Below are 25330 nucleotides of genomic sequence, written 5' to 3' on the forward strand. Positions count from 1 at the left end.
ATTGGGCAACAAGGAGCTTAAGGAGAAGATTTGGAAAACTACTCACTTGTGTGTATGCAAGACCTCCTCACGCTGTCCAAAGACTGATTTCTAGGGAGCCAATAAGCACTTGGGAGAAAGTTACAAACTCATCTAGGTCGTGGGCCTTTTGAACCTTGTGAATCTCTTTTGGAGAGTTTTTTTCATCTTCAAGTTTGTTGTTATATTTTTTGGGAGAGAGGCTAGCTTTTTTAGAGTCCTATCTTTGTAAAGATCTCTCTCGTATTGTGAGTTGCCCTCTTAGAGGCATTTTTACCCGCTTTAAGCGCTAATAAAAGACGAAAAAAATTGTTGGAGGGAGCTTGGGATTTTTCCCATGGCATCCCCCTTCCTCATTTAGAGGAGGGATTCTTGTGGGTGGCCTAATCTTGCTTTTAGTTTTTTCTTAGCTTTCTAACTTTTAAATTTCATATTGTGCATGATTAAAATCAATACATTTCACTCCACATGCAAATTTTTACTAATCTTGTATTTAAATTCCAACATGCATATGCTCTCAAGTTTTGCAAACTATTTCTCTTTGAAGCATTTGCATGAAGCATTAGTTTAATTTGGGAAATTAACACAATTTGCACTTCATCTAGGGATTTTAGTATAGAAAGGCCCCAAGTCTCACTAATCAAATAAAATGAACCAAGAACTCATTCCATCATATTTGCTTTGTTTGCAAAGTTCTTAAATTTCTTGCTATCTTGATGGTTTAAAGTCTCACATGTAAATTTTATTTCAAGAGGCACTTTGGATGCAAGCATTGTAACTCCTTTTAATTTTACAACAAGTTTAATTTTTCTTGTACTTGGAAATTGACTCATATTGTGGTTTAATTATTGTCATAAATAGTTGATTTCACTTTCAAGTACTATTATTTGGGTTGCATACTTAATTGCATGTTGTCATCTTGGTCTAACATTTGAATTATTTTTGTATCCTTTTGAGCAAGATGGTTTTCATGTTTTGATTTGTAAATTTATTTGTCTTCAAAGCATTTATAATATCTTGTGCTAACAATTTATTGTTTCACTTTTCAGGGTTATTTTGGCTTTCCATTTGAAAGCATTTCACTTCATTTAAAAAAAAAACAATTTCATTTCTTAAAGAGCAAATACTTGGAAGGCACTGGTTGTTTATGTATTTCATGCTTATCTTATGATGGTTATTGCTCGTATCAGTGTTTGCTTATAAATCTTAAATAGATAATCTATTTAACTCTAACAATTCTCCTAGAAACTCACATCCTTTTTAACTTAACTTTTTATTTGGGACCACCCCCCTTAGGTAACCTAGGAGATAGCCCAAACGGAGAGAGTCGGGATTAGTGTGACAACTCCTTCTCTGCGTTCCCTGCCACCAACCACACCTTGTGGGGTTGAAAGCTTTTATCACTAACTTGTAGGTGGGTGTAGGCAGCAGGGTCATATCTTTGGTGCCGTTGTCGGGGACAAGTCTTCTTGTACCTGGGAAATCGACTAACTTTTGGTTTTTGCATATTGGATTTTAGATTTAGATTCCTATTTAAGTGGCGACTCCACTTATTTCATTTTCTGCAAGGATTTCTACTTGAAACTTGCTTCTTGTAGATTTCTTGCTAATCTTAGACAGGAGCCTCTCTCTGGTATCCATTTTCTCTTTCAGGGTCAAGTGAGCATAACATCATGAATGATTTGCTCACCCCTTATGATTTTACTAACATTTCAGTCTATCCAAATTTCATTCCAGATGAAGCCATTGAGGCTATTGAAGAGTTGCCTAGTTTTCTAGGTAACAATGCCATCAATATTAAAACTCGCCATAGGAATTTCCACCTTTGTGTGAGCAAATGGTGCCATGATATTAACCATGAGGACGTTAAAATGAGACTTTCATCTTTTCATTAGATGGAAATGCAATGGATTGGTTCATAGAATTACCTGCTAACAATTTTGATTCTCTAGAATCAATCATTGACGCCTTTGAAGAAAAATATGGAGATGAAAGAAAGATCAAAGCGAAAGAAAATGAGAATGATAAGGATCTCATCAAGGGGTTGACTCAAATGATTAAGGATATGCAACTCAACCAAGTTCAACTTGTTAGAGTCAGTGTTTGCATACTACCATCAGTGATCAAAAATCCTCTTTTCATATTCATGTTAGGGTCTCGCTCGGAAATTTTTTGTCATTTCACCTAGGTCCTCATTCAAAAATTTACTCACTGATGGTAGCCCTAGTAAAAAACCTCACTCTCCCTCAAAAATTCATACTTGTTGGCCCACCTTCATGTCTTACTGAGCATACATCAATTATGAAAGCTCATTTCATCATGTCTTTATGTCAGTCAAGTCACCATGAAGTCTACTCGCTCAAGGTTTCCATTAGGTCTCTAGGTTTCATTCTTTCAAGGTCCAATAAAACACCATTTCACTGCATAAGGCCAACAAAAGTATGAGAGTGAACAAAATAATATCCCTTTTTCATTTAAAGAGGATTTGCAAACATGTGAAGATGCTTGCCAAAATTGTAATTTTGATTTCAAGTATGAGTTTCATTCCAAATTGTAATTTTATTTTTCACTATGTAATTTTATGTCTTTCAAATGTAATAAGCACATGATTTCCAAGCTGCTAATTCAAAGTTCCAAAATGCCAAAGGACCAAAAAGTCAAAGGTCAAAGTGTTCTCAATGTATATCAAGTGATCAATTTGTCAAAGAAAAAGTCAAGTGTAAAGGTATAGTTTCCAAGAGTAAGGTGAATGACAAAAGGAAGAAAGTGGGTCTCAAGACCAATTTTGAAAATTTAAACAAGGTATAAAGGCCATCAAAGACCAAGGGAAGGCTCATTTGCACTCTTATACATCAATATCTCACTCACCTACACTCCATCTACCTCCCTTGACCTTTTCCTATCCTCATTCCTCTCATTTCCCTCTCCTAGGGTTTTGACGGCATTTCTCTTGGTTCCATGACCTCCATGGTTAAATCATCAACAAAACTTATATCCTGGTGCTCTTACGCCTTCCCCTATACTTAATATACCTTCCTAAACACTTCTCTTCAGATTTGAAAAATATATCAACCCGGAATTTTATCTTTTTCCTTTAGTTCAAATCTGAATGGCAAAACTCTGATTTAACTCAGAAAACCCTTTTCGAATAATTACGACAACGATAAAAGGGGTTAAGCACTGAGAGTTTAGAAGCATATTTAATGATTAGAAGGGTTGTTTTAAGGGTAGGAGGTTTCCACAGGCAGCGGGTAAGGTAACAGGGCAGGGGAGAGGAGGAAAGGATGGCTGCAACAATGAGAAGGAAGGCTTGGACGAGGGCAACGAGAGAAAAAAGAGGAAGGGAAAGTTGGACGGAGGGAAAGGAGGGACCATAGGCCAAAAGAAAGGGCCACGCTGAGGAGAAGAGGGTATGGCAGGGCTAACGCAGCAAGGATGGGACTGAGCAGAAGGCTAAGGAAAGGTTGTGTTAGGCAGTCAGAGGCAACGCTAGGCCTCTTAAAAAAATTTGAATTTGAATTTAGAGAAATTTTTAGCTCGAGATTGTTTTGAATTTTGAACCGAGATATTTCTACCTTCAATCGTTCTCCAATAATTATTATCAAAACCCCAGATCTGAATGTTTCAATAAAAAATCTAATCATTTTTCTCCCTGCAAACAAATTTTGAGCCTAGATCTTGCCCGACAGGGTTTAGATCTGGCTTAGATCTGAAGATTTCCTTCGCTGATTTTTCAGATCTATTCCCGCACGAATGGAAAGAGAAAAACCCAATACCAAATATGTACAAAAATAGAGAAAATCCCAAAAACCCAAGGTTTTAAAATTTAAAATTATATTACAAAACTTCAGATCTACACAAGTAAATTACAGATCTATACAAATAATTGACAGATCTATACAAATAATTTACAGATCTATCAGATCTGAGGAGTATGAATCCAACTCCGCTCCCAGATCTGTAGATCTAAGGCTATTTCTAGCCAGATCTAGCTATTTATCACAATCTTTAACAAATAAACAATTTTAAAAGAGGTACTACCCCAGAAAACTCTGCAAGAGAAGCTTCATTAGAGAAATTCTAGGGTTTCAATCAAGCAGACTCTTCAGATCTTATGCCTTAGGAGTCGGTTGGTCCAACTAAGGACTTCCCCAAACGCCCAATTTTTTTAAGTATGAATGATTTCTGCAAACACTAGATCAAATTGTCAGATCGATAGAGATATAAAATAACAATATAATCTTCAAGAATTAGAGATACCTGCTAATTCAATCAAATTAAAATTGCTACCTTAGATCCAATAAACTAAGCAAGATACATGTGCAATAGATTATTCCACGAGAGCTATTAATCGACAATTTATAAATAATATTCAATAGAACATTAAAAACAATATTACCATAAAATACCAGAGAGGAACACTGCCATCAATAAAACCCCAAAGACTTTGTGTTGTTATTATTCCAGAAATATTACAAGAGAGCTTCGAGAGCTAGTACACGATCTAAAAGATTGGATGAATTGAATGACAACTGACCTCTAATTTATAGATTAATTCTCCAATGGCTAGTTGGCTTGATCCTCGTCAAAGTAACTTATACTGTTAAAAAATATTTAATTATCTTTTAATCTCCTTCGTCGAAACTATTTTATTTTTGAGGAATTTCGAATTTTTCATTTAATTCATTTTTAATCAACTCAAAATTAATTATTTTGAGTTGATTTCCTCAAAAAAATTACTTTGACTTAACTACCAAGGTCCAAGGGTCTAAAATCTCTTGAAATTTTCAATATTTCTGTCGTCGAGAACCTCCAAAAATTAATTCTCCTAGAACCCACGAATTTTTTAATTTGGAGAATTAATTTTTCCTAAGACTTAAAATTAATTAAATTTTTGGCTTAGGATTTTATTTTATTTTTGCCAACAAATTTAATTAATTGACTCATAATGAGATTAATAATTTTTCCGACCCTCAAATAATTTAGCCATGATGTCTAACTATGAGGGACTATGCACTAAGATATTTTTTATATCAAGATATTACATTTTAATACATGAGAGAAATAACCCATTCGTTATAGACCCTCATTATTTTATCCAATTTTTCGACTTAAATATAATCTAGTAAACCAAGTGATTTGTAATAAAATAATTTAACCAATTAGCTAAAATTATTTCCAAATCACCTTTACAAAGACTCGATCTAAAAACACTAAGACTTGCCTAAAATCTTAATAACAAAATCCACCCTAGCTTTGGGGTGAAGTTGGAGGGAAAAACTCGGTCGATCATTTGTCTAAAAACACAGATGAATCAGTGAGACGAGAGACCTCCTAGGATGAAAATCGTCATCAAAACAATAAGTTTACCTAAGTTGTTACATACAGATATGGTCTTACTAAGATTATTTACATTACAGACATGCAAAATGGGTTTACAACTTTAAACAATGATGGTTGAAGATGATGATGAAATCTGGATGATCTCACTATTCGATCATGATAGAATCTTCTTGCGAATATGTATAATGCTATAGGGTAGTTGACGCGGAGCGGTCAACACTACCATTAGATCTTTGGTTCCATTGTCTACTACAATGGGATGGAATATCCATCAAATGGATGTAAAGACAACATTTCTGAATGGGACCATCGATGAGGAAGTATACATTGAGAAACCCGAAGGCTTTGAAGTAAATGGCAAAGATACCCATGTTTGTAGACTCAAGAAGCAAGCTTCTAGGCCATGGTATGCAAGAATGGATGCATACCTTCTAAGAATTGGGTTCATGAAGAGTTTTACTGATCCAAATCTTTACGTCAAGGTTGTGGATAATGAGCTAATCATTATTCTATTATATGTGGATGATCTATTCATTACAGGTGTGGAGCGAAGAGTACAAGAATGCAAGAAGAAGTTGACAGCCAAATTTGAGATGAAGGATCTAGGACTGATGCACTATTACCTAGGTTTGCAAGCATGGAAAAAACTTGGGGAGATATATTTGGGGCAAGGAAAGTATATCATCAAGTTGTTATAGAAATTTGGGATTATGGATTCCAAGGCTTAAGCCCATGACTACTCCTATGATCACCAACCTCAAGAAGTTGAGGAGCTCTGACTCAAGTCTCATAGATCCCACCTCCTATCGTCAGTTGGTGGGTTCTTTGATGTATCTGGTAAATACTAGGCCAGATATATGCTTTGTCGTGAACATTCTTAGACAGTTTCAGTTGGAGTCTCGTCATGATCACTGGATAGCTGCCAAGCATATATTGAGATATCTTTGTGGCACTATACATCACTGCCTAAAGTACGATAGCAAGGAAGTCAAGTTGATTGGCTTCACAGATTCTGATTGGGGTGGCAGTGAGACCGATGGAAGAAGCACTACAGGTGGATGCTTTAGTTTGGGATCTGCCATGATCTCATGGATGAGTAAAAAGAAAGATCTTGTTGCTTTGAGTAGTGCTGAAGCAGAGTATGTGGTTGTGTATGAAGTAGGAAAGGAGGTTGTATGGTTGAGGAAGCTTTTGACAGATTTGTTCGAGAAGCCTCTAGATCCTACTATGATAAACAGTGATAATCAAAGTTGCATCAAGATATCTGGAGATTGTTAGTTTTTGTAGCATCAGATGTGTTCTAGCCTTGAAATTTTGTGGAAATGATAGAATACATGACATCTCCAAAACCCATAAATCGTTTCTGGAAATTCTACATAGAAATGACTTAATTAGATTATTAATCAATTTTTAAATATTTCCTAAGTCTAAACTTAGGGAATTTGACTAATTAATCAGAATTAATTAAGTCAAGGCGTGAATGTTCTAGAAACTCACACGGATCGACTTCAAGTTAATCCTAGCCATCGATTAAAATCTAATCTTGGTTGTTGAAGTCTCAACAGAGGATTATTAGAAGAAGTCGATGAGCACTTGGAGAAGACACTCGAGAGGTTCCATTTCATGAGGAGATCGATTTCCAGAGTAGCAACAATCAATTGCCAGAGAGAGAGCCAATTAAATTGAAGCAGTGAGTGAGGGGCAGGGACAGTGACACAAAGGAAAGATTTTCCAGATCCAGGGAGGCAGCAGTGAGTCGAATTATCCCAGAGAGGTAGCGTTGAGGGGTAGTGCAGTGCTTCAGTCAAGCAGATCAATTGGAGAGAAGAAAAATTGTTCTCAGTTCCAGAGGCCGAGAAGGAGTCTCAGAGAGCCGAAGAGATGATTTTCTCAGCATCCAAAAGGCAGAACAACTTCATCAGAGCCCAGTCTGAAGCAAGATGTCTAGCCAGCTACGCAGAGCAGCGCAGAGGATGACGCAGTGCTCCAGGAGATCAAGTTTTTGATAGGGAAAGTTCAACCAAAGATTGCTTGTGGGAGAAGGGTAGTTCCCTTCAATATTTTGCTCAGATTTTCTTTTTGTTTGGTTTATTAGTTGGGCATCCATAGATGTACTCAAATTTCACTATTGCATAATAAATAAAACCCTCACTATTGCACCGGTTTTCCCAAATTGGGTTTTTCCGGGGACATTGGTCCAAAAATAACTATGTTATTTTATGTGTGTGTGCTAGCATTTCTTCCCACGTTTATTTTTCCGCAGTTTTATTTGTGTAGATTGCAGCGTGATTTATTCAGTATTTGTTGCAAACAAAAAATAAAATGTTAAATTAAATTAACAATTAGGAGAATAATTTCGAGTGGCTGCAATAGGATTCCAGTTTGGAATTTTCACTGAGATCCTGTGTTTCATGCTAGGACGAAACATATCAACAACAAGTTCCACTACATTAGGAACTTGGTGCAAGATGGGATCATGAAGCTACAGTATCTCCCAACAGACGATCAGGTAGCTGATATACTAACAAATTCTCTTCATAATAAGAAGTTTGAATACAATGTTACTTGGGAGCGGGAGCGGAAGCGGGGAGCGGGAGCGACCATTTTCAGAAGCTCCCGGTTTGGGAGCGAATCCCGGAGCGATTTTTTAAAAATATATATATTTTTTATATTTTTTAATTTTTGATACATATATGTCAACAAAAACATGTAGAATGATGAATTAGATATAAAAAACATAAAAAAGCATAGATTGAACCATATAACAACAATCATCTAGAAGTTATAATCTTCATCAACCACGTCCGCAAGTTAGTAACATAGTAACATACAACATATTGAGTCTCATGATTCATCAATCTTAAAGTTTCAAGCTTTCAAAATTCAATATATAACATTTATCATCATTGATCACCAAAGTTGTACTTGTAAGCTAAGTGTAACCATTACAACAAATAATATCTAACATGAAATGAAATGTTATAAAATGAAACAACTTTCAACTTTCATGAAGCATCATATTCATAATTCATTACTAATGAGTTATAATTGCCAACTTCAAGCTTAAATTGTCATATATTGTTTAAAAAAATATCATAATAAATATGAAAGAGTCAATAGTTATAAAAGCTACTAGAAACTAGAGAAGAGAAGTAAATCTATTATCTATTTCTTATGCTTGGGCCTCTTGCCACCACGAGAAATGTCTAATTTTTTAGTCTTGTTGCAAAATCATGATCTTTGTCATTAATATCACCCTCCAAGCATTAATATCTAGAGGTATCTTTGTCATTACCTTTGTATCTGTATAGGGATCTTTGTCATTAATATCACCCTCTAAGCATTAACATAAGATAGAAAAATCATAGCATGTCAAGTCAAGATTTTGTTTGAGTGATGCGTACATTTTTAGAAGGGTCATGATAGAGGAGTTCGACAACCAATGTCACTAACATCAAGGTACATAGAGGAATTGGTACTCTTGATTAAATATGAGTTCCATACCCTAATACATGACAAAATTCAATGGAAACATTGCAATCCCCCAATCCTGAAATCCTGAAAAACTGATAAGTCTGCTGGATTTTGAATGAAATCTAAAATTCTACTTTCTCCATATGAAATCCAATGAGGACGAAACCACTCTCAAACATCCTGAGTCATTTCATGGTAATGTTAAAAATTTAAGTAAAAGGATGAAAATGAAAATTAAAGAAAATGTCACTTTTACTTTAAGAATTTAACATTACCATGAATAGCATATCAATACTAGGGCCTAGACTTGATCATTAAGTTGCCCCACTCAAAAACTATTTGTTTCTTTCAAAAAAAATTGCATTTCGAACATTACTACAAAAAAAAAAATGCAAAAAAGGCAAAACGCTCCCGAAAAGGCAGGGAGCGAAATTTTTTTTAGGGAGCGCGCTCCCGACCCGCTCCCGCCCGGAGCGCGGATCGGGAGCGAGGGGGGGGGGGCGCTCCCCCGCAACACTGTTTGAATATCTTAAAAGCATGCTTGGTTTAGTTGATATTGTTGATCTTGTTGGCAATGATAAAAGTTTGGAAGAGATTTGATGAGGCTTTGTGTGTGAGACACATTACTTGGGAGGACATTTGACCGACACTATGTGCTAATGTCTAGATCCCGAAGTAGGGAGGGTGGCGTTGGTCATGGAGCTCTGACCTCGGATATGCACCTAGATCCCCGAGTTGATGGTTAGCAAGTAAGCCTTACGGTACCTAGTGAGGCTAAAAGCTTTAGTCCATCTTAGTCCCACCTGAATAGATTGCCCTGGTCAGGAATCTAGTCCACGGCATCGTGAGTGCCTAAATTGTTGGAGGACCTTGGATAGATTGCTCTGGTCATGATAGATTGCATAGATTGTATTCAAAATCTGCTTAATAATAAAACCCTTTATATGTTGCACCAATTTTCCCGTTTTTCCAGGGACGATTGTCCAAAAATAACGGTTTATGTTGTGTTGTCTCAGTTTATTTTAGTTGTTGATCTGTATATTTGTGAAAGTTGCATTTGTGTTTACTTTGATATTTATGCATGTAAATAACTTGTTAATGTAAAGAAGAAGTAGGAGATAGTAATCCATAAAATGCAGTTGTAACAAATAAAATATATATAAATAATGTAAAATAATGTAAATGATAATAAGTATAAATAATTCCCCGGATGCGAGTGATGACGTGTTGAGGGAGGACGAGCCACATGCCCAGCATGTGCCGCCTCGTGGTAATCCTTAAGAAGCTGGTTCGACCGTCATTGCATAGAGGTTCAGCACACACGCTATGGAATTCATTGCAGTTAATGAGCCGGGACAGAATGCAGTTAATGTTCTGGGGAAGAGGAAGCTCAGAACTCGATTTCAGCAGACAATGTGGGATCCTTGGCAAGTTAAATCCAGACGGATGTGGGAGCCGAGGAAGAGTGAGCCGAGGGAGGCCAGGAATTCAGCCGCAGTGCATGTTTTGGTATGCCGCTGTAACTCGTGGTGTGGCAGAAAGCAGTGGTGGCAATTCAAAGGCTCTCTGGTTCAGTGGGAGGCACGAAGGGGCAATTCGCACGCAGAAGGAGGGTGCTTGGCAATTGAATTGGTCAGTGCATACGAGGGTGGCAACGAAGCAAACATGGTTAAATTACGGGAGAGGCAACCGAGTAGACGAGGACCAGGAAGAGGGTCCTCCTCTAGAACTCCTGCAGCAGACGAACACCATCATTGCTGCTGTTGCTACTGTCACAGGAGAGCCAGAGCTACGCAGCTCACATGTGGGCAATTTCTGGAAGTGGGCAGTTCAAGCGAGGGAGGGCCACTGCTGCCTGCGTTTGGCTCTGTGGTCTTCACCTTGGGCGGCTCACGGGACACCACAGGAGTCAATGCTCACATCTCTGTTTTATTTACAAGAATTCCTGAAGGAGTCGAGGCAGGTGTACCAGAGGGCATGGTGGAGACACCCTCAGAAGATGCGGGCACGAAAGCAATGGAGAAGCCACCAGAAAGTTCGGGCAAAGAGGATGCTGGCAAGGGTAGCACGGAGGAGCTGCCGCCGGTTGAGCAAGGAGGTTTGGGGAAGGAAGCGGACAAAGACACCGGACCATACTTGGGGCCGACTCCTTCGGGCGTGGACGAGGACAGATGGAAGGCCATGTGGGCAGGTGTCCCGGAGGGAAGGGGATGGTGCTATGTGGTGGAAGACCCTAGCCTCAGTGAGGAACCAGACAGCGCGGCCCAAATCCACTCAGTCCCTCCTCTCTCCACCAGAAACGACGCCCAAGGCCCCTGCGGGTAAGTCGGTCACGACAACTACTGTGCATTGGACTGGTTGGAATTTTTTGAGTCTGTCTATCTGGCCCATGTATGTCGGGTTTAGCTTTACTTTCCTTTACTGTTGTGTTCAGTCAGTCACGGTTGATAGCCCCTGCGCGGGCAGTAATGATTTTGTTTAAAGCGATGAAGTGCCATAGCTTGTTGATTCTCTCTGCTTCTGCACCTCCAGAAGCAATAGTTTTTTGGAAACACTCTGTTAGTCTGATAAGTCGCCTGAGGGATAATTTTGATGGTTTAGTCGGTGCTGCCCCTGCGAGGGAGCTTCTTGTTTCAGAGTCTAACCTTTCCAGGGTGCATCTGCTGGCCTTGGATTGCCTGCATTACTGTCTGTAATTTGATTTTGTAAATATAATAGAAACTCTTAGATAGTCTTTTAACGACAAAAAAAAAAAAAATAAGCATAAATAATTATTAGTTAACTAGTAATTAGGCTGAAGAGGCATGTCTAAATGAGACATGACTCTTCATGAAGAGACACTTGCTTGATATATAAGCAAACCTCTCGTTCTCATTTGATAATTCATTATTCGTTCTCATTTGTATCCTCATGGATATCATTATATTCCAAGTCTTCTGAAGTAATTAATTTGTAGAAGGAACTTTGTTCGCTTCATTTGGTATCAAAGCAGTTCGGTCCTCTAGGTTGCTTAACCGGTGCACAGAGCTCGTTCTCCAATCCAGGTCCTTGACTATCGAAATTCGTCAACCTTGTTGCCGTACAATTGAAGCATTTTGCTCAGAATTTGGGAGTTTCTCCTTTTCTCCGTTTTTCTAGGCCTTTGGCCATAAAAAAAAATTAACCAAAAAAAATAAGTAAATAAATTAAAAAATAAGAAGAAAAAAAAAAGTAAAAGAAAAAACAAAACGAATAAAAAATCTCATACCAAGTATATTTAAAACTTTTTACGTGGAGAAGCCCGTGGTTTTAAAAACAACCCATGGTAATTGCCCATGGTATTTTAAAAAGTTAAAAAAAAAAAAACAAAAACAAAAACAAAAACAAAAAACAAAAGGAATACGTTTTACTTTTTACGTGGAGAACATTTTAACGGAGGTTTTAAAAACAACCCATGGTAATAGCCCATGGTATTTTAACATCGTGACCGTGTCATATGAAAAGACGTGACCTTTATATTTATTAAGTGGGGTGACATTAAAAATTTATCAAGGAAGTAATTAAGTATATAAAAAAAGGGACCAATTTATTATTAAAAAAAAGAAGTGAAACTATTATTATTATAAGATAATAAAGTTATTTTGAAAAGGGGTCTTAATATAAAGAAATACATACATATATAGAGGGCAACAATATAAAGGAGTATTTTTTTTAATAAAAGGGTATTCAAGTTTTTAACAATCCACATTAAAGGAGAATATTTGGAAAATATATATAGAAATAAGAAAAAGAACAAAAAAAAAAAGAGAGAGTAATTTAAAAAATATTTAATATTCAAAAAGCAAAAATGGAGTCTAATAAAAAAATGAAAGTCATAAGATTCCCATAAACCTTACCCAAAGACGGTAAAGCGTTATTTAACATTAAAGGAACTCTCGCAGGAAAAGATGTTATTATTTCTATTTCTCCGGTAGAAGATGCAAATTATATAACACCTAAAATCACAAACCAACTAGTGATTCCAGAGTCAAATATAATTGAAAAATTAGACTTTTTTCGCAATAAAATATATGACATAGCCAATTTACAATTAAACATCGAATATTATACAATTGTATCACAATCCTCAGTTCAGACCCTATGGAACAATCAAGGTGACATTATTTTGGGTTTACCTTGGATGGAAACTCTAGGTTCTTTTATTCTAAATAGAAAGAAGAAATTTTTAACATTTTCTTACAAGAAGAAGAAAATAACGCTCCAAAATTTTACACTAAAACCAAATTCAGTAACACCAGAAGATATCTCAGATATTTCAAAAGTAATATGTCAAGAAGGTAAAAAGGTATTACAAAATATGCAAAAAGAAATTTACAAAATCAATGTTGACAAAAATGAAGAAGTTTCTCGATTTAAAAACCATAGTGAAAAATTACTGTCGCAAATTAAGAAACTTAAGAAGGATAAGAAGTCATTAGAAAACAAGGTACAACAACTTATCGAGAAAGAAGCATCAAATGTAGGAATTCAAGTTGATGACAAAACAACAAATATCGATCGAGTGAATATGACAACTCAAGAAGACAAGTCAGTTAAAGAAACGACACACTTAGATGTTGTAGTTTAGACAATGAACATCCCAAGTGAATGTTCCATAACCAATTCAACAACATCTTCGCCAGAAGAAAATCTAAAAACTCCATATCGACATCTGAATCACGAGAGTAGACCAATCAACCATGCTACGTATCAGTACCATTCAGACCAGAAACAACAAACTGATGTTCCAGAGAATAATGACGTAAAATCAATCCAGTCTTATGCTAACAAGTCGTTACAAAATTCCAGTGATCAGAATACTATACAGAAGATTAATCTTGGATGGTCTGATCCCTTCTCAGTGCGACAATTTTGTTTGTCACTAAGAAGATCATATCAACTTGTATTGACGAGGATGACTATCCCGAGAGAGAAAGACGTTCGAAGCCGAAAAAGAGATCAAGCCTTTTTCATCGACAAGCTTTGAGGACAAAGCTTTTTGAGGAAGGAGGCAATGTAACAAATAAAATATATATAAATAATGTAAATGATAATAAGCATAAATAATTATTAGTTAACTAGTAATTAGGCTGAAGAGGCATGTCTAAATGAGACATGACTCTTCATGAAGAGACACTTGCCTGATATATAAGCAAACCTCTCGTTCTCATTTGAAAATTCATTATTCATTCTCATTCTTATACATTTTAATATATAATATTTGTATCCTCATGGATATCTTTATATTCCAAGTCTTCTGGAGTAATTAATTTGTAGAAGGAACTTTGTTCGCTTCAACAGTAGGGGTTTCTGATGTGTTAGATTCAGGAATTTTCACAAATAGTCCACTCAGCCTTAGTCAAACTCAGTCAAACTTCAGTCAACATCGCAGTCAACGCAGGTCAAACTACCTCAGTTTCTGTGTCAGAGAATGCGGTCTCAAGAAATTGAAATTTTGCCCAGAAAAACGCAGTCAAAGGTGGTCAAACAAGGCCTAGTCAATCTTGGTCAACGCTGATTTGTTTCTCTGATATTTCGGCCTGCACTCGATTCTGAAATTTCCATCCTTCTATGCCACACGTGGGAGAGGGAGAGAGACTGCCCAAGTTGTACGAACCAATCAAGAGAAGAGAGAGAAGAATGATGTGATGAGTGATGTCCAAATGAGGAGAGAGGTCACTCCTATTTATACAATTCATTGAGGGTGAGGAGACACATCCATTGGGCTTCTTGAGCCTACATTTGACTGAGACCAACCTTGACAATTTGTTCATGAGAGAGAATAAATTCAAAATTCCACTTCTGCTTGTCAGAATGAGATGATCTTTGTATCAAAATTGGACCTCTCGAAAAGAGGAATCCAATGCAATAATCATCTTTATCATATGAGTTGTCCCAAGGTGGAATTTGGCCCTAGTTGCCAATTTTAACAATCTAGCTCCCTAAGATCCTCGCAATCTTTGAGTGCATCAGTTGTTAGTAGATCCTCGAACTGTGGGTGACTAAATACATGGAGCAAGTCAAGTTGTAGGTGAGTAAATGGAGGGGACAAGCCTCCTACATGTTCTCCAACTGCCTCCAACATATTTTTGCAAAGTAAATGCACCCTTTTCTTACGCATTAATCATGTTAGGCCACAAGATATGATAAACATCCTTTAGTCTTCCTAATAAACACATTATAGACAAAAAGATGTTATCAAATGTGAGGAAAGAGGTAAATATATGCTGAAGGATGGTCAGGGCCTTGTTATATCCTATTAGTGAGGCCCATCAAGAGGCAGATTGGAGTTGTTGCAGTATGGGAGCTAAAGGACGGCAGATGTTGTCAAGACACATGGATTGAAAGGGCTGCGGGGCACCACATCAGAAAGTAGGTCAAGTGTTGTCTTGTTTAGGGTATATTGGTTGTCATAGTTGTTGACACCAAACCCTAGTTTGTATTCTTGTATCAATGATTGTACGAAGGCCATGATCCCTCGTATGGGAGCCCTAGACTGTTGTATTATAGATTGATAATATAACAAAGTTAGCTTGCTGAAAATTATAAAAAGTTGACTATTTGTGCACTAGTTGATTTACTATTGTATTTATTCCGCTATGCAAAATAGTTTGTTGTGGCATTTGAGTAGGTTATCTCGGAGCTTCTAAGACCCTAACCTAGATTCTCCAATGTCGTGGAAAAACAACAGTCACCTCCAATTTGCAAATTCATCCAAGGCCTAATCATAAACCATGTACCCATATCACATGAAGCACCCCCAAACATGGTGTAAACAATCTCAAAGTAACCATGAAAGATGTCAGCATTCAATGTAGTCTTTAATAGTTAGGTATTTGGGAGTTATGTAACATTATCCTGCTCTCTCCTACTATATAATGAGCCATTGCATCAGCTAATGTATGAAGCCACCCTTTCTCATCAATATTATGTGTATTTCTGTCCATGCTTGTGCGTGTAAAAATAACAAATAATTCCAAAATAATTAACAATGATTGTGATTGGCTCAAACTATGATTCGCAGGACCTCATACCTAGAAAATCTAGCACCTAAGGTGTGAATAGCCAACACCTGAGATTTTGTTTTCAATGAAGGATAAATCAATTTATATGTTTTGTATTTTTCAATGAATTAAATTTACATCTAGCTCTAAAATTTCTATATAACAAGTTTATAACGTTTCATTAAAGGAACATCTCAACCTTTGTACAGGAAAATAAATACTACATAATTTCACCATTTAAGAGCACATTGCAAAGGTGGGTGGGCATGTACATCTTTTCATAGACAACCTCTAGGGGAGTTCAAAATAAAGCTTCAATTCTTTTAAGAACTCACAAAAGTTGAAGAGTTGTTATATTTCCAATCTCCTTCGGAATACTGCCGCTTATATTATTCCACATGAAATCCCTTTCAAAAGAAACAAAAAGAAATGTGTAAGAATCTTGAATAAAACTCTGCATATTAAGTTGTAAACTGTAGAAAAACTGTTTTAGTAATGCACATTATATATACTATATACCAATACACAATTCTCATCTAGAAAGAGAAAACATGTGAACTAAATATAAATGAAATAATCTCTAAAATGAATATGAAACTTGCCCCATGGGATCGATGCCATCATTTTCACATTTGTAGGGTCATTTTTCTCATATCCATGTGCAACAATACAACCACCTTTACATTGAATAGTACAATGATTCAACTTACAAAATTTGAAGTTGCTGTAAATTTCCAATTTCTGGAGCTAGATTTCCTGTTAGGTTCATGGTTAACAATTCCCTGCACATCACAACTTGCCATCAGCTCAGTTAAATGACTTCCCAACATGATTTAGAGCTCTACTCCATTTGTTTCCAGCAGAGACATTTACCGTTTGTTCTCCAAATGTCATGTAACATAAAAGAGCTTTCGATGAAATAGTCAAATAAAGATCTCTTTTCATTTTCCAATATCTAACTAAAGAAATTTGAAATTCTGCATGCATCACTATGCAAACCACAATTGACGTAACCAAAAGTTTTCTCACAGAAATGGCATCCAATGATAGCTAAATAAATAAATACTCATTGCATTTTCCAAATCTCTAATGAAAGAAGACTGAAATTCTGGATGCATCACTTCACAAAACACAATCAGCCGGACCAAAAGTTTTCTCACATTTGACCAGATAGAGTTTGATTTGTCTTTTCAACATGCCATCTTATTTACAAGCTTCAGATACAGATAACTCAAAGATACCAATGGTAAAATTTCCAAATGGAAATTTCTATTTAAGAAAAAATAAAAAGTGGTACACCCTACCACATATGGTGCCCTGTCAATTACATCAAGTTGATTGAAATAAATTATTAAGGCAAGAAGAATTGGCCCTGTTCTCTATAAACTAAATTATCTGTTTTTAATTTCATGGAGTCCCAACACAAAAGCCTACATCGATGTTAATTTCAACAGGAACATTCTTCAAAAATATGATTTCACTTACCGGGGTGAGTCCACATGCAAGAGGTATTTTACCTCCTCTTTCCAAATGTTTATTTTGCTTGCTTTTTCCACCAATTACTTAATTAATGACTGTGTTCTAAAAAGGTGTTAATAAAACAGATAGAGCCCAAAATGAACAAGAAAATAAAAATGGCAATAATCAGAACAAGATAAACTATGAACCCACCATATAAACATATAAGCCATGAATCCACCAAAGATCAAGAGATTGACAACAAGAGGAATAAGGTAGGTAAAAAGAAAGCCAAGCCACGCATCTCTGCAAAAGAAAATCTTGCAGGAAAAGATGGCAATCAAAGTGGGCAAAGAGCCTGGAAACCAGTTCAAAATAGGGGCATAAATAATTAAAAAATAGTAATACCGGAGGAGTGGTAATAGAGAAAGTTAATGACATAGAGCCTACCCCAAATAATCCAGAATCATATTCACCAAACAAAGAGCCGCCCAAGATTTCTAATGTTGCAATTTCACATACACATGATACATAGATCTACACTAAATTTTTCCTACCACTGAAACAGAAATACTGAAATAATTAAATTAAATTATATGATAATTGAAGTTACATAATAATTATAATTGTTGTATAATAATTAAAATTATATTGTTTACAATTTACAATTTAAATTTATAAAAAAAAGTGCTATACAAATTAAAACAAAAAATTTGACAGTTTGAAGTTATTAAAAAATTCATTAAAATAACCAAGGAAGATTATAAGGGTGAATTTGAAGAAAGTTCATCTCAACAAGCAAAATGACATCTAATTCGGAAATGAAGGCCGAAAGATTTCCAGAAACTTCATATAACTATGCCTCGGTGCTATTTAGAATTAAAGGGTCTATTGCGGGAAAAGATGTTACTATCGCTATCTTGCCAGCTAAAGATAAAAATTACATAAAACCTAAAATCACAAACTAATTAGTGATTCCCTAGTCAAATATAATCGAAAAATTACACTGTTATAACAACAAAAAATATGAAATAACCAATTTACAATTAAACATTGGAGATTATACATTCATATCACAATTCTCAGTTCAAAACCTATGGAGCGATCAAGGTGACATTATTTTAGGTTCACCCTGGATGGCAACCCTAGGTTCCTTCATCCTGAATACAAAGAAGAAGATTTTGACATTTTCTTACAAAAAGAAAAAAATAACGCTACAAGATGTTATAGTGAAGCTGAATTCAGTAATACTAGAAGACATACTAGATATCTCAAAAGTAATTTTTCAATAAGGTAAAAAAGTACTACAAAATATGCAAAGAGAAGTTGACAAGATCACTGCTGAAAAAATGAAGAAGTTTCTTGGCTTAAAGACCATAGTGAAAAACTACTAATGCAAATTAAGAAGCTTAAAAAGGACAAGAAGTCATTAAAAGACAAGTTAGAACATTATATTCAAGAGGAAGTATCGAAGTCGCCAGTCGTAACAGCTCCAGTTGAAGATAAAGGAACGAATACCGAACCAGTCAATACCACAACTCAAGAAGAGGATAAGTCAGTTGAAGGAAAAATACACTCACATGTTGCAATTCAGATGATGAAAATTCCAAACGAAGATTTTGTACCTAACTCAACAATCGCATCGTACCAAAAGAAAATCAAAAAATTGCCACACCTAATAAGGGAAAGTCAAACCAAAAGAATTCCCTATCAACATCTAAATCACGAGAGTAGACAACTCAATCAAGCTATGTATTTGTACCATTCAGAACAAAAACAACAATCTGATGTTCCGAAGAATATTGAAGTAAGCTCAATCTGGTCCAGTGATAACAATTCATGACAAGTTTCTAGTAATCGAAAAATTCCACAGAGGATTAATTTAGGATGGTCAGATCCTTTCTTTGTGCGACAATTTTTTATATCACTCCAAGGATCATATCAACTTGTATCAACGAAGATGACAGTTTCGAGACAAGAAGACATTCGAAACCGAAAACGAGATCAAGCATTTTCATCAACCCACTTTGAGGACAAAGTTTTTTTGGGAGGAAGGCAATGTTATGAATAAAATATATATAAAAATAATAAAAATATAAATAACGATGATAATTGTAATAATGATTAGTTTATTAGTAATTAGTACTAAAGAGGCATGTCTAAATGGGACATGACCTTCCATGAAGAGGTACCCGCCTAGGGGATATAAGCAGGCCCTCACTCTCATTTGTATCATCATTCTTATTCATACATTTTATTATATATTCTTGTATCCTCAATGGAGATCTACATATTCCAAGTCTTCCGGAGTGTTTAACTTGAAGAACGAACTTTGTTCGTTCCATTGTGATGTTGGCTTCCATTATTGAAAGGAAGGAATCTCCTTTGGTTTGAGAGGGAGCAAAGAAGTCTCCTTGAATAAGGAGAAAGGTACTATTCTCAAGATTAAAGAAGAATAGGGATGTACTCTCTGGTTGAGAGGGAGTGATGATGAACATCACATGTGCATTCTCTTCTTCAGGTGGTGAAAAAAGAATGACAGAGGATTGGATAAGCATCTGTGATACCCTTGAGGATATAACATCCAAAAAGGAAAGGGACCAACACCCTTTGAGTATGGGACATGAATCCAAGAGAAGAGTGGCCGAAGAGGACTGATATCCTTTGAGGACTCAAGTATGGAGATCCAAGATAAGAATAGTCCTAAAAAGACATACCTTGTAGACATCCGGATGTGGTATGTGTTAGAGTCGGTCTAATAGCCCTCCATCAGCGATCAAAACTCTTTGCATTTGCATAAGTAGGTGTCTCATCAGTGTCAATTTTTGCATCCCATTAGGCATGCCATAACCCTGATGGAGGAGCTGGTGTCTTTGTCCCCCTCTTGGCATTGCTGGATCAAAGTCATTTCAGTCCTTAATCTCTTTCAGGCTTGTCTTGTCTTGTCTTGAGGTCAAATTCCTAGGTCTAGGGTTTTGGTGTTTGTTTACAAGGTCATGTCTCTGAAGGTCAATAAGTGCTCAGCAAGCCAGAGGGATGATTTTCAAAATGTTTCTTCGCAAATTTCTATCTTGTACAGTTAATTTTCACCTTGGATTTAAAAACCCTGTTTTTAAAGCCAAGGTCATTTTTCAAATTTTTGTAAAAAGTGATGAAATTTCAAAAAGCTTCCAAGGACAGCATGTAACCCTAGCTCCCTTGCCAAGATCCCTCAGATGATATCCCTGCAAAAAGTATCGAGCAAAAGCATTAAATGAGTCAATTTCAGGACAAAGGAAACCAAAATGGTCAATTTTATAAAGTGTCAAAGAAAAACATTATAAAGTGGGTTTGGGCATGAAATTATTTCAAATCAAAGTTATAAAAGCCCAATCTCCCTCCATTTACCCTCATTGTGCATCTAACTCACTTGCAAGAGAGATTGGGCGAGGGTTGGAGCGAAATTGTGAGCAGACCAGGCGCGCGACCCATCAGAGGCGCGCGACCCGTCAAGCGCCTTCCAGCAGTGTTATTTTCTAATGGGCGCGACCCGTCTGTGGCGCGCCACCCATTGGGTGAGGCGCGCGACCCGTCGGCGCCCTCCTTACCAAATCACCTGTAAATTCATCCAAGGAGCCAACAAAATTGCTAGATTGCCTAAGGTAGGCCCTCCAACTTACAAATTGCTGCTTGTTATGGTTAAAGACATCATGAATACATGTTTTAAAGATCTCATTGTGCAAGAGAAAAAGCTCTATATGGCTGTGGTTTAAAATTGTAAAATATGCCTAGGGTTTTATGTTGTTTTAAGGTTTTTCCCTTGTAAATCATTTTTCCCATTTCCCATGTCATTTTCCTTGTCTTTCTATATAAATTTCCCTTTTAAATTTGTAAAGAAAACCTAAACCCTACCCCTTTTCCCTAAAAAATGAAGAATCAAGCCCTAACCCTACCTCTCATTATACCCATGTAAACAATGTATATAATGATGCATATGCAATGATTTTTGCAATGTTTTTTCCCTTAAATCCCTGTTTTATATATTTATTCCCATTTTCCCTTTAAAGGTGTCCCTCCCCTAACATTCCCCTCGTGCTCCTTGTCCCCTTGAAACAGCATATAAATCAGCATTTTACAAGGTAGAAACAGCAGTACATTTTGGCCACTCTGCTCCTTAAACAATGTCAGAAACCGAAACCTATGAGCATAGTGATGACCAGGCATCAGCTTCAGAGATTGAGGTACAGAGGAGGCCTCATAAGGGTGGAAAGGGCGGTCATCATAGGTGAGAGGAGCCCACCTCTTTGACAGATTTACAAGCTTGTCCTATGGCAGTCTCATGTTTCCAGTACATGTCTTGCTATGAGTTTTGCGAGAGGATCTCTCGGATTCAGCACCACAGAGAGTTGGCTCGCCTATTTGTTTTACACTTGCATGATGGACATGTCAACCTTGCCGGGGTGGACTTTACATTGACACCCGAGATGATTGCACAGGCCACAGGGATACCTAATGTCGGAGAGGTATGGAATAAGCGCAAGGTGTTGGACAGTGTTCATTTTGAGCCTTTCGTTAGACCAGCACTCATGAGACACTTGACAGGAGTGTTTCCCTTCAGATTTCTCAGGAGTGAGTATGCTCCCATGATGAGGCTCATCATGCTCTATTTTACCTGTGAGGGCAGATTTTCGCAGGTATATTCGTCCCATATTCGCCTATTGATGCACTTCACACGGGTACGGATGATGAACATCCCTGTTTTCTTCTATCAGAACATTGAGAGGATGGTGTCCATGATGCAGAGGAAGAGCCCGGCACAGCAGTATAGGAGCCTTTACCATTATGGTTTGATTCAGCTTGTGGTGTTACATCAGTTGGCTCAGCAGGGCATCTCATGGGAGGAGTTCATCTCTCGTGAGCTTTTCACAGCACCACCACCGCCACATCCTGAGGTTATTCACGAGGAGGGAGGACCATCACAGCAGCATGACATCCCCGTCACTAGACATGTCAGCTCCTCACCTTTGGTTACTTATCAGAGAGGCCAGAGGGCCTTATTTGCAGCAGCTCGGCGAGTACTTTCTCCACAGCATGTGGAAGGGGTCTCGCCTTCTTCATCAGCTCAGCGAGTGTTATCTCCACAGCAGGTGGAAGGGGCCTCGCTTTCTTCAGCAGCACAGGCAGCACAGAGGGGCAAGCAACCCAAGATTGATGAGGGGCCATCAGGTGTTCCAGCTATCGAGCTTATTGATCTTGATGTCAGTTCTCCTAGCCTAGAGTCGAAGGAGATCATTCAGCACCTTAGAGCTGAAAATGATGCATTGCAGAGGAGATTAGAGGGGGCACAATGGACAATCTCATATCTAGAGCAGCGCAACAAACAGTTGGAGGATGAGCAAGCTCTTGATGAGTTGTGGAGGATCCGTAGTGACCGCAACTTGAATCGAAGAAGACCCGGTGATCCATTGCCCGCTGAGCGAGAGTCCATGCTTATCCAGCTCAATGCTCACTTGGAGAGGTTGTTGGCTAAGGCCAACCAAGATAAAAAATTGTTGAGAAACATGAAGAACCATTATTGGGCGAGAATGCACGTGTGCAAGGCAAAGATGAAGATGTTCCAAAGGCGGTTGGCCAAGGCACAAAAAAGGAGAAAGAGGCCCGATCCCCTCCATATCTTGGCCGAGGCCTCACTGAAGGACCAAGGCACTAAATAGCCTAGCCACAGCACAAATCCCAAGAAATTTTGAGCATTTTTGGTAAATTTTGGTTTTTTCAGGCAATTTACAGGTTTTCTCCATTAACGGGTCTCACCCCCCGCGCGACCCTTCATCCTGGCAACTCCATTTTGCAAAAACTCAGCATTTCCAGATTTGTCATGAGAAGTTACATATGTTCATCCATGGCCAAGAGATTTTATGAAGTTTTGGGCCTCCAGAAAGTCAAAAAACAAGCAAAAAATGACTTTCAACCACATTTTTGAGACACAGAAAGCAGTCTTGGGAGATTGCAATTTTGGAGGGGAAAATGACCACCAAATTCAGAAATTCCAGTTGGGTTGGAAAGTAGACTCACAGACCTTTCCAACAAGCCTACTCTTGCTCAATTTGGACACCTGGAAGTGCCCCAAAAGTGGTCCCAAAGGCGCGCGACCCGTCAGGCAGAGGCGCGCGACCCGTTAGGCAGAGGTGCGCGACCCGTCACGCAAATTTCTCCAAATTTCAGTGTACATCTCAGAAAAACGCAGTTTGACCCTGTTTGACTTTTTGGGGTGGATTATTATCCTCTTTGATGTAATTAATGTACTTTTATGACACTTTTACACTTATGTACCTCTTCTAGAAGATTCATTCATGAAATAGGTGAAAATTAAATGAATGAATTGGTTTCCTAGATTATAGAAGCAAGTTGTTTTGACTGCCTAGTTTTCAGTGCTTACTTTAGAAGTGGTTGAAACGGCTCCTAGGATAGTGAGCTTGACCCATGGAGGCAGGGAAAGAGGTTAGATGTTCTATATTATGTACTTTCTTGCTCATTTTCATGGTTGGACTCTTGAGGGAAAAGCTATCATTGTATTATTCACTGTATCTCTGCAATTTTTAGCTAAGGAAGACCAGGGTTTTGCAGTCCTTTTTGGGATTCTTGTGGTTACATGTATTGATGGTGTGTTTCTCTATGTACTTGTAAGTGTGTTATGTGAATCATTTCCTTACTTTTCCTTCTACACATTAAACAAATGAAGTGTTAAAGTAGAATTCATGACTGTCATGCTCTGCTTTTAAGTTTGTTTAATTTCAATGTTTTCTGCTGTTTAAGGAGAATTCAAAGTTATTGTTTGCTCTCCTTAGCTCCTCACCTGTCTTTCTCATCCATTCACCTCAATCTAAGGCATCAATACTATATCCTATCTCGCCCCAAAGAACCCCCTGCAAAAACTGTGTCCTATCCCCGCACCCAAAATTGCCACTCCTCAATTTGCCACCAAAAACCCTAAAAATTCCAAATCAACCCTTTTGATCAGTTTACTAACCTAAAATCAGTGTTACCCTATTGGTTATCTCGCCCATTGAAGATCTTTGTCGAGATAGACCGGAGAGAGCCCTCTCCTACCCCGTAGGGCTAGCTACGAGGCTAAGTGGTTTGATGTTGCCTTGAGGTTTACCTTTCTCAGCCTGAGGTGAAATTTCAAGCGCTAACAGTATGTACCTTAGAGAGGTACTGCGGTATCACAAATAAAGCCTCCCAACATAATTCTCTTGATTAAAGAAGAGCTTGTACAGTTAGGCCTCAGGGACAGTGTTGGTCATAATGATGATGCTTACAGTATGGCTTATCAATCTGAATCTTCTTGAGAACTCTTCAGTTTGAGATATGATGTTGTACTGATTGTACAATTATGAATACCTCCCTAGTTAAGAGGGATTATTGAGAAATGTAACTAGTTTTGGTCTTCATAATTGTTTTACTTGTCTCAACGTGTATCCTATGTAACAAACAAGAAAATAAGAAAGAAAGTTATTATTATTAAAGCATGGGTTTCATGCTCATTATTGATGGTCTTCTAGGTAAAAGAATGTTCTTCATGCTTCTAAGGTTTGTTAGGTCTTAGGATTTATTGTCATGAGTCAAAGGAGTCAACATCAAGTTTATAAGACCCTTTTGGGCAATTTGTAATTGTAAAAAGAATTATTTTTTAGTCTAGAAATTCCAAGAATCTCCAATAGTACAAGTCGGCCTAGTGATCCTCAAGTATGACTAAAGGAGGGAATTCAAACCCTTGAGAAGGCTATAAAAGAAAGCAGTTCAACCTCATTTGGAGACACTCACTCACAAGTTCGATCTATTAAGGAAAGAGTTTGATCTGTAGCTAGGAAGCTGGAAAAGGTGAGTGAAGATCAAGGAGAAGGAAGAAGGATGAAATTTCTCTGTTTTTGGGCATTATCTCTCTCTCTCACATGCAAAAATCTAGGGTTTCTGTGTTGCAGGAAGAGGTTGAAGTTGCAGGGTCGAGTTGTAGTGGGACGAAGTGCGGAAACTAA

General features: G+C 37.4%; 1 protein-coding gene across 2 annotated transcripts in view; it reads right to left on the reverse strand.

Moving 5' to 3' along the window:
- The window catches only part of LOC149194248 (putative LRR receptor-like serine/threonine-protein kinase At1g06840), a 281247-nt gene that overhangs the window by 246321 nt on the left and 9596 nt on the right, over positions 1 to 25330 (reverse strand). For both annotated transcript variants that reach the window (XM_089405064.1, XM_089405065.1), the window contains 2 exons: positions 16568 to 16639; positions 16193 to 16264 (listed from right to left, as the gene is read on the reverse strand). In XM_089405064.1, the coding sequence (XP_089261190.1) occupies positions 16193 to 16264; positions 16568 to 16639 (144 nt within the window). The remainder of the gene's footprint in view (positions 1 to 16192; positions 16265 to 16567; positions 16640 to 25330) is intronic.

The sequence above is a fragment of the Pinus tabuliformis genome, chromosome 2_2, assembly GCF_031772625.1.
Source record: "Pinus tabuliformis cultivar Carrire ecotype Pingquan chromosome 2_2, CPIR1, whole genome shotgun sequence".
Taxonomy (NCBI): Eukaryota; Viridiplantae; Streptophyta; class Pinopsida; order Pinales; family Pinaceae; genus Pinus; species Pinus tabuliformis.